At 34.3% G+C, this 10,419-nt stretch overlaps 1 protein-coding gene across 2 annotated transcripts; it reads right to left on the reverse strand.

Annotated features, from left to right (window-relative positions):
- Positions 1-621: 621 nt before the first annotated feature.
- On the reverse strand, positions 622-4,058 carry LOC129304151 (DNAJ protein JJJ1 homolog). Of its 2 annotated transcripts, XM_054943824.1 has the most exons (5): positions 3,859-4,058; positions 1,675-3,367; positions 1,450-1,614; positions 1,008-1,066; positions 622-874 (listed from the first exon to the last, which is right to left on the reverse strand). In XM_054943824.1, exons 2-5 carry the CDS (start codon positions 3,166-3,168, stop codon positions 802-804), a joined length of 1,791 nt encoding a protein of 596 aa, XP_054799799.1. In that variant the 5' UTR covers positions 3,169-3,367; positions 3,859-4,058; the 3' UTR covers positions 622-801. The 2 variants fall into 2 exon arrangements, with proteins under 2 accessions (XP_054799799.1, XP_054799798.1); XM_054943823.1 differs by having other exon boundaries at positions 1,450-3,367.
- Positions 4,059-10,419: the final 6,361 nt, after the last annotated feature.

A 10,419-nucleotide genomic window follows, 5' to 3' on the forward strand; every position in this document is an offset into this window, starting at 1 on the left:
CAAACCCATGATTGTTTGTGTACTTGGTACTCATTCCTTCAATAAAAAACCTTTCACCAACTTGGCAATATTTTTTCACAAGGAATAATATGCTTTCAATTTTTTAATTTTATCTCAATTATTAATTTGATCATTTAAATTCATTTTTTATTAATTTGATCATTTATATTTTTCTAACTATACATACAACTCCACATATATATATAACTAAATAAAATAAATTAATTGTCAAATCAATTTAATTGAAATCAATCTAATCTTTTACATTAAATTTTGTTGTTTTTTTCTTCAAATTTGAGTGTCCTTTCCAACCTAAATAATTACTTCTTTTTATTTATCTGCATTACCATCAATATTTCACTATCTTTGTTAATAAATTTTAATAGTATTAACTCCTCATCAAACAATAAACATTAAATGGATAATTAAGACAAACTTAAAATATCAAATCAATAAAAATAACACTTGAAAACCACATAAACAAATCAATCAATTAAGAAAAACTTGAAGAACTAAAAATTTTATTTTTCTTTTTTATAAAAAGGATTAGAGTGTCATTTTTCCTAAGATTTGAAGAAAATAAAATGATTATACTTTTATATTGATGAATACAAATATCGGTGCATATTCAAAATTCTAATGGTTATCTTTTTTTTTTTCCTGACCGAAAAATTCATATTGTTATCTAATGAGAAAGTCTACATCACATATATTTGGAAATGTTTATAAATAAAGAATGAATCAATAATTAAAGCCAATCAAAATTTGGAACACTATGGATGTGCTTGCATTGAAAAGGCCCTAGTGATGTTTCCTCGCGGGGGATTTTATAGTCGCATGCCCTGTTTCTCCCAGATGTTTATGCAATTTATTCCTGTCAATCATACAATCAACATTTTATCAATCACAAATAAATTATATATATATATATATATATATCGATATAGCCAGTAGATTTACCATGAACAATAAATTCAAACACTAGAGACATGAGAGAGGTAGATTACCTTGACTCAAACTCCTCTCCACAAGCCTCACAGATATTGACCAGATTCTTTGACGTCCCCTTCATTGGGATACAAATTAAGAACAAAAAATCAGAGTAAAGAACAAAAGATCAACTTATTCACAAGATATGACATCACGAAAAAATAAATGTAATTCTGCTTCAGATAATTTATCTGCTTTAATGTCTTAATGTTCCATACTGTTAATTACACAAACCACATGAGAATAAACAACCACAAATATAGAAATACGAAGAATCATAGATGGCTGACATTATGTCAACTTAACAAGCTAATTTTACGGAAGCAAAAGTATAGTCAATAGACAGCAGAATTTCAATTTGAGGAAATCACAGAACAATAGAGACGGTTGGTATAGCAAAACTGATACAACCACATCAAACAAAAGGATTGGGAAACAAGCTTGCTGACAAATTGTTACCTTGGCTTTTCCTGTTTTGGATGAATTTTTTCCATGGGATATCTTATCCTTCGCAGCTCCTTTTTTATCAATGCGTGGATTTGAAGCCTTCTTGTCTATACTGACCTGTCCGTTTTCTTTACTATTACTCTCGTTTTCCACATTGTATGGAGAGAAATCTTCTGCCTGAGATGCATCAACGTCAATATTTTTTTCATTATGAAAATCACTATTACTAGTAGTTACCTTAAAATCTTCGCTAAGTTCTCTTCCTTTCTCTTTCTTGGCTTCACGTTTCTTTCTTGAATTTTTTCTGGTGTCATATTTCATAAAATCATTTGGAGATCTCACTGAAGCCTTGCACTCCTGCCTTGGGGCACCTGTATTTCTGCTCCTTTGCCCAGCCAGCATTGCTTCAAGGACACCCAATTCATCATCCTCTTCTTCATCAAAATCCATTGAGACACCAGCCTCCTCCCCTACTTGATGCTGCGCATCAAGAAATTCGTCTTCATCTTCCTCCTCCTCCTCCTCCTCTTCATTCAACTCAACCCCATTTCTTGTCACGCCCTCTGCAACATTAAGACCATCTTTAATTCTCCCCTCCAAATCATCAATCTCATTATCTGTGCTCCCAGATATATCATCATTCACCCCAATTCTGTCTTCATAACTTTCTGAGCTCATCTTTCCTCCTCTTTCTCCCACTTCTACTTCCACATCCTCTTCATCATCAAGTGAATCCCTAAATTCAGCAACTTTCTCCTTATGCTTCTTTGATTGCTCATGGTTCTTCCACTGCTTCTCACTCTTGAACTTCTTACCACAAAGTACACAATAAAACTCATTCTCAGCGTTCTTCTTCTTAGTCCCCTCCTCAAACCAGTCAGCCTCATCTTCTTCATCCTCCTCCACTTTGGCCCACTCTGGCTCTTCATATGCCATTGCTCTCTCCTTTTTCTCCTTCTCCAACTGTTTCTTCCTCTCCCTCTCCTCCTCTTTTTTCTTTTCCATCTCCATATTCTTCTTCACCTTCATATCAATCACCCTCTTATCCCTCTTCTTGACAAAATCAGCCAACTTCCGCACAGTGTCGTTGTACTCTTTCTTTGCCTTCTTTCTGATCTTGCTGTTCTCTTCCTCCATAAGGCGCCTTGACTTCCGATTAGGACCAGCCATAACATCAAACTCATCCACCCAACAAAAATCCATAACAGTTGAAAATCCCAACCAGTAATTGTAAAATGCTGTCACTTGAGCATAAGGGCTATCCGAATTGCCCATTACTGGGGCTTGTCGAACCACATCAATACCCAGTCCTAATTTCCTAGCAAAGTTAATTTCATTGGCATGAATTTTATCAAATACATCAGAATAGACCTTATAGAATCCCTTGCCAGAGTCTGAATATCCAGAATAAACACTCGTAGAGAAGAAGGAAAACAGATTCGGGATGAACGAGTTGGGGACCGAGTTTCCAACAGAGTTGGGATCAGAAAAGAGAATCTGAGACCGGTGGGAATCATACCATGCTCGCTCTTTAGGGTCAGAAAGAACTTCATAGGCATGTTGGAGCTCCTGGAATTGGGCTGTGGCTTCAGCTTGTGATAAGCCAGATTTGACAAGCTTGTCAGGGTGCCGCTGAAGGGCAAGACGCCTGTACGCTGACCGTATCTCATCAGGGGTACAGTCTCGCTGAAGGCCAAGGACTTCATAGTGGCATCGGTTTCCTGATGTCATGGTTCTCTGAAACTAGGGTTTTTTGGTCTATGGTTTTGAACTCAAGTGATGTATGACAGCAATGAATGGAATTGAATGATGATTGGTAACAAGAACTGAAAGAATTAATAGCTGCGAATCTGAGATTCTTAGTCTAAAATTTTGACATCTCAGGTTGAATGAATCCACAGAGCCACATGAACTACACCTCCTTTATATTCTGCAACAACGTGAAACACATCAATCACACAATATGGACGAAAATGGAGCATCAATTTTTCTTAAAAAAAAAATGCCAACTCTTTAACCTACCCCCAAAAACAAGGACCCCAACTGGCATCAGCGGACCTATATTACACTCAGAATGCCAATACACAACAAATCCAACATTGGATAACAAAACAATCCAAAGCAGATAAGTCGCTTCTCGCGAGTGATCAAAATGAAGAGGGTAAAAGTATAATAGTTCACACACCAATTGAAGCAAAAATTAGCAATAAGAGTTTAAAAAAAAACAAAAAGAAAAGAAAAAGACAATATTCAAACTATTACACAACCAGATTCAAAGCCAAATTAAAATGAAAAATTTAAAACAAAGTAAGAAACGGTGCGAGGGCGTCTGACACAGGATTGAGAGCAACGCAGAGAACGGATAATGGGCGAATAAATTCAAATCTAGATTCAGAGCCAGGTTGAACAAATCGATCTCACCGGATTGCGGGGGTAGACAAAGCCCTAGGGTTCGAACCTCCTTCAATACTTGCCCAAGAACAACCACGCAGGTCTGACGACTGACGACGGCTGATGGCTGATCGCTAACGGCTCACGACGGCGAACTTGATCGAGTGCGGAACAGGAGAACTTGTTCGTCGACGAAGAAAAATGGACATTTGGCAACACGATCCGCTACCCCAAATAATAAAATTTATTTTATTAATTTATGATACAGCAAATATATATATATATATATATATTGTATAAAATAATATTCCTTATCAAATAAAACGTTTACCATGCACATATCGTTATTTTTTATTTTTTAGGTAAAAAGCAACTTACTTTAAAATTTATTAAAAAAATTATTGACCTTTATAATTTTATTAAATTTTACTTTGAATTTTTATAATTTTTTAATGTTTTTTTATATAATTTCAATGAGTTTGGGTGTAAGAACTATATGCACTAAAAATAAATTTTAATAAAATTATAAAGATTAATTATTGTATTGTTCCTTAAAATTAAAAGGTAAATAAATAATTTTTTTTTTAAACTCTCCTCTTGTATTTCTTCAACTTTTTAAAATGTTACAATATAATTTTTGTAATTAATAAAAATTAATTTTAATTATTAATTAACTTGAAAAAAACTTAAAAATTATATAAAAAAGATTAAGAAATTACAAATAAAAATACAAAAATTACATAAAAAGGATTAAGAAAGTTTTATTGATCAATTAATGATCAAAATTAATGTTTGTTAATAATAGACATTGTATTATTATTTTTAAAAGTTGAATGAAAATATTATACAGAAGATAAATTTAAGATTCTAAAACATTTTTGGACATATAATTTCCTATAGTTTATAACTTAATTTGTTCATTTACCTAAATTATACATTTGCGAAGTACCAAAGTAAACATCTAATATCCATTTGTAGACAGTGCATCCTGAAATGAACCCTAAAACCAGAAGTCTGCAGGAATGATTGTGGAATATCAATCCATGTCGAATAGCTCCCCAACATGAGTTGAATCCTTCATTTTCCGAGGACTGTTCAGTGTTGCAACAGTTGATTCTTAAAGAAAATTAGCAACATGATTCCGTTTCATTTCCTACACTTGACCAGGAGATTGTCCATTTCAAAGAATTGAAGACCTTGGAATTTGATTATTCTCAATCCGATTATTAAACTGTGTATGTCCTTTGAAGTTATTGCACTGTATAAAGAAGAAGAAATTCCTTTGTGCCCGTTGGAATTTACGGATCTGCCTTTAATGGGAATTGGATCATTATGTTAAGTAATCAGTGGTTCTGACATTATTTCGGTAATCATAAGTTTTGACGAGAATCAAAAGTTAATGTGAGATTGATTTCTAATTGAACTTCAATTATAGAAATATTCATCCGCAATTATGATAATTATTCCAATCAGTTATTCTCTCTATTATACGGTGATTTAATGACGATTAAGTTTTGCTTTTCTAGGTTAGCCTATAAAATATCTCTCACTCATATGCTGAATTTATTTTATATTAAACAATAATATTAATATCAAAAACTCAAAATTAAAAAAAAACTACCATAATATTAGAAAGTGAAAGATAATTTTCTAAATACTACCATGATAATAAAAAGTTTTAGCATGGTAGAAAAGATAGAACCAACTTGCATTCAAGTTGGCAAGATTATGACAAGCAAGAAAATATGTTAAACTCATCAAGCTAACTAAGATTATGAATCAACTTGAAGAGGCCAAAATTTAGAGCTTAAAGTAACAAAACTCAAATAGTAACAAGCACCTCTTAATCATATGAATCATCACTTGAAATTACAAGATCAAAAAATCATACAAATTTGTAATTCTAGAGAGAGAAAAGTAGAGAGAAGAAATTTAAATCCAACTAGAAAATAATACAAACTCAAGGTTTCCTCCACCACATAGTAGCTCCATTAGGAGTGTTTTAGAGGCTACAAACACCTAAGGTAAGTATCACACTTATTAATCTCTCCTTTTCTTCCACATTTATGAGTTTATAGTTAGGGTTTGATATTGGAAGTGGATTTTCAATCCATATGAGTTATGGGTCTGAATTTATTGACTCAAATGGAGTTAATGGGAGTAGATTAGAGTATATAAACCTAGCATAATGAATTTTTAGTGTCTTGGATTGTTGTGCACCATTAAAATCCAAAAACTTCATTTATTATGGGTGGTTGGAAGGTTGTGATGCCATTAATGGAAATTTAATGGTTCATTAATGTTATTGGGGACTAGATATAGAAAATAAATCTAATGGATAGGCTCAAACTCTGGTAGAGTGGACTTTGGACAATTTAGAAATGGAGATTGAGGGTTTAATGCTTGAATTGGTAATGTTGATGGAATTCAACTTGGTTGATTGTAGTTTTGGCTTTTGGTCACCTATTGGATTGGAAATTCAAGCTTGAAAGATAGTAGATTGAGGGGTAAACTTTTGACCTCTTAAAGATTTGAAATAACTGAGAAAACCTTATTTTAGGTACTTGTATGTTAATTGTAATGTGTGAAATTTGGTATGCTGGTAATTGTGGGTTTATTATGAAAAATTATGATTTGTAAAATTGGATTACATGCATTGAAATTTGGTATGCTGGTAATTGTGTGATGTGTATCAAACATGTGAAAGTGGTTTCTAAATTAGTTTTAAAGTGGTAAATGTGGTGTTCAAAAAGCATTTCCCTTTCCAATGTATTGTGAATGAGTGATTGATGATGACTATGTTAAAGAGGATGTGTTATAATAGAAAAATGAGAATTTTGCTCACTTGGGTAGCATACGGTCGTGAGCCTAACATGTTGATTGATTTTAAGTAAATGAAAATAGGGAGACAAATGAGTATGTTTATGGCATGATTAGTGGATGGGAGTTCGCCTAGGGATTGGGAGCAGACAAAATCCATATGATATTTAGGCTGCCCTCTGGTGCAAGGGGCATAGCCTTGTCCCATAGTTTGTTGAGGGACTAGAACCTAGCTATCTCCACTAGTTCAATGAAGAGAATAGCTTAGGGTATGAGACACCCCAAAGATTTGAGAATGGGGAAAGCCGTAGTTTGAGAGTGAGTCGTATGATCTTTGGCCAGGTCACACCTCATGATTGGTGAGCTTAGGTAATCTAGTCACACAGACGGAGCCCTATTCAGTGTTATAACCTACGGTTTCAATCTGAGAAAATAAGGAGGATATAAGGTTGGTTGATCATTGCCTATGTAAATATATGATGTGTCACACGTGTTAAGTTGTGGCAAGTCACGTGAATAATAGGTCATGGTCACATATCTAAAAATATGGTGACAATACACCTAGTATATGTGAGATAAAGAAGTTATTAAATGATAAATGACAAGTTATGATATGTGCGAGCATGTTTTACATTCTTGGTTCCTTATGCATGTACTTAGTTTATAATTGATATATAACTGTATAGGATAGGTTTAACCTTAGTTATTGAGTGGTTAAACTCACCCCTTTCATTTAACACTTTTCAAGCCTTAGCTCTGGTGCAGAGGGAAAAGGCTTAAGAGGTTAGGAATTAGCATATTCCTTCTGTATGTCTCTAGTTTAGATTTATTTTGTATAATAGTATATAATTGCCAAATTTTAGGATGCATGCCATCATACTTGCACTATTTTGTTATTGCAAATGTTAGTGAGCCCTTAGTATTTGTGTATGTTGAGAGAGAGAGAGAGATATATATATATATATATATATATTTATAAGGCCAAAATACTAGTGCAAGTGTAAAAATGATGATTTGAACATGTTTGGATTGAATTGGATGCAAAATAATAACAATTTACCTCCTCCTCTGTTTTTTATAAAATAGACTTGCGGAGTAAAATTTTGTTATATTGTTGTTTTTGTACCTGTGATGTGTTGCATTGATAGTTCTAGGTCCAATTGACATGATCCAGGTGTTAGGAAAAGCTTTTGACACACGTTTGAGGGTTTTGGACACCCACTTTGTGTGAAAATTGTGAAAAGTGGTTAAAATGCATTTGGGAGTCCAACTTTCTAGTGTGATTTATTTTGAGAGTGAAACTCGTGCCATTAGCTAGCTCATGTAAAGAGATTTTTGTAGACGCCTATATCATGTCATTTGAACATCGGATAGAGAATTAGGGCACATCGAAAGTTTCCTAATTTTGCTGTCAAATGACAGCTGAATTTGCTAATTTTTCGTGCTACACACCACGGCACATGGTGCTTGAGTAGTAGGGTGTGCAATAAAGAGCAACATGCTGTGCTGCAGCGCAGCGTGCAAGAGCTGTGGTGCATTACACAATATCACAGCATATGTTTTGTTTTTCAGCTATCTTTAAATTCTTTCACTCTTTTGATATCCTAATATCACAAAAGATTCCATCAATCTATACTCCTTAACCAAAAGACTTGCCACATGCAAAGTCTTCTAACTCGATGTATTAGCAACCACATTAACTTTGCCTGGATGGTATTTCAATTCAAAGTTATAATCCTTAAGGAGCTCTATCCATCTCCTTTGCCTTATATTCAGCTCTTTTCAATCCACTAGGTATTTCAAACTCTTATGTTCACTAAACACCATGAATATTGCACCATACAAGTAATGGTGTAACATCTTTAATTTTTAATCCTGCGTTAATGACTGATTAGTTGACGAATGAGTGATTTAATGTAGGATTAGAATTATTTATAGTGGAGTGTTATTTTAACCCATTGGGATGTTATATGAATAGATGCAAGTAGAAGAGCGAAATCCTGAAATAGAACGTGTGAGCATAATGAGGATTTCCCTCACTGTGCCATGCGCTATGATGGGAGATAGATGTGCCGTGACACATGGTGTAGAACCCTGATAAGTGGGACATGTCTAGCTCATGAAAGATAGAAGGGAGAGTAAGCGAGAGTAGGTCAGGCATAGAAAAGAGTGGGAGATCTACTAAGGCAAGCATAACCAGGAGCAAGGACAGTGTTTTTAACCTATTACTTATCAGGTAAGTCACGTACTGCTTTAACCTTCGATTCTACTCTATTTTCTCTTAGTTTTAACTAGTGAGCAATTGAATTTTGGAGTTTTAAGGAGTTGATTTCTTACCCTATAGAAATAGAAAGGTTCTTCGGAACTAAACTAGCACTTTATGACTAGTTGGAGTCAAAACGATAAAACTTTGAAGTTATAAGCAAGATTTGCCCCAATCTAGAGAGAGTAGTAAGAGAAAATTGGCTAGAAAGGTTAAAGATTGAAATGAGGGGTAATTAGTGATAATGCATGTAATCGAGTGTGAAATGTAGATTTGATAACAATTGTGTTATGTGATAATTGGCACTTTTTGTCAATAATGGAATTGACTTTGGGTTGCCAATTCTCTGTAAATTCTAGTGTGGGTGTAACATCTAGAAAATTTTAACCCTAATTAATTAACTTAATTAGGGTAGTTAATGAGTTAATGAAGTATGTGGCCAGAGGGACTTAACTTGGCATAATTATTGTGATTTTAGCCCTAAAAGTGGGTCCGAATTGATAGCGAGCCACCCGAGCAAGGAAGAGGATGAAAAAATAAAGAGTTGTATTCTGTGCCACATGCCGTAGTGTGTGGTTTGTCCGTCATGGTGCACGGATACAATTTGAACGTAACAGGCTCCTTCGTGTCATGTGCCATGGCGAAGGGCAGCGTGCGTCGTGGCGTACGGCAAAAAATCAGATAAATTAGCTCATGAGCTACATGAAAACAGAAGAGAGGAAGAGGAGAAAAATAAAGAGCTTGGTTTTGGCTCTGCTAAGGCACTACTTTTGGTCTCATTGTTGATAGATTAGAGCTCCCAAACACCCAAGGTAAGATCATGGTGCTTTCTTCTTCCTTTCTCTCCCTTATTTATGATTATTTATGATAGGGTTTAAGTTAAGAGATGGATTTTTGGTCTATAAGAGTATAGGTTCGATTCCATTGGTTAAAATGAGATTAATAGGAGTGATTTAATATATTGGAACACCACATTTATGATTTTAGAAGTGGTTGGTCCATATGAGCATTTAATATCTGAAATTGGTATTTATGAGGTAGTTGGGAGAGGTTAATGTGTATTAATGGAATCTAATGAGCCCATTGGGTATGAATGGGTAGTGATTATTGTAATGTCCACCTTGACATTATCAAAATTCTCCACACAATCATAACAAATAATCATAATTAGGAGCGAGGAGCTCACATTATAAATATAAGGGTGGAATAATTGGGATCTCATAAAAACCTTTCAAATTCATAGTTTAGGCTCAAACTTAATGATTTATATAGATATTGGAAGCATGGAAAAATTTTTGAGAAGCAAAATACTTCAAAATAGGGTCAAAATTATTATTTTCGAGTGTTTTGGTCTATGCGCCATGGCATGTGGCATAGAAAGCCAAGTTTGCTCATTGTACCATGCGCTGCAGCTTGTGCAAAATGCGTCACGGTGCACGTTGTCCATGACAGTAATGCTGATGTCCGATTAGAGTGATTCAAATGCCCACGTAAGCTTATTCAATAAG

The sequence above is a fragment of the Prosopis cineraria genome, unplaced genomic scaffold (assembly GCF_029017545.1).
Source record: "Prosopis cineraria cultivar Desert tree isolate PC_DT_omini unplaced genomic scaffold, ASM2901754v1 PC2, whole genome shotgun sequence".
NCBI classification, from domain to species: Eukaryota; Viridiplantae; Streptophyta; class Magnoliopsida; order Fabales; family Fabaceae; genus Prosopis; species Prosopis cineraria.

Bases quoted from the DNA above. Each gene is read 5' to 3' on its own strand.
- LOC129304151 (XM_054943823.1), bottom strand. From the start codon at position 3,168: ATGACATCAGGAAACCGATGCCACTATGAAGTCCTTGGCCTTCAGCGA. The intron at 1,067-1,449 runs GTAACAATTTGT...ATCCCAATGAAG, and splicing joins CCAAAACAGGAAAAGCCAAG to GGGACGTCAAAGAATCTGGT. The intron at 875-1,007 runs GTAATCTACCTC...TATGATTGACAG, and splicing joins GGAGAGGAGTTTGAGTCAAG to GAATAAATTGCATAAACATC.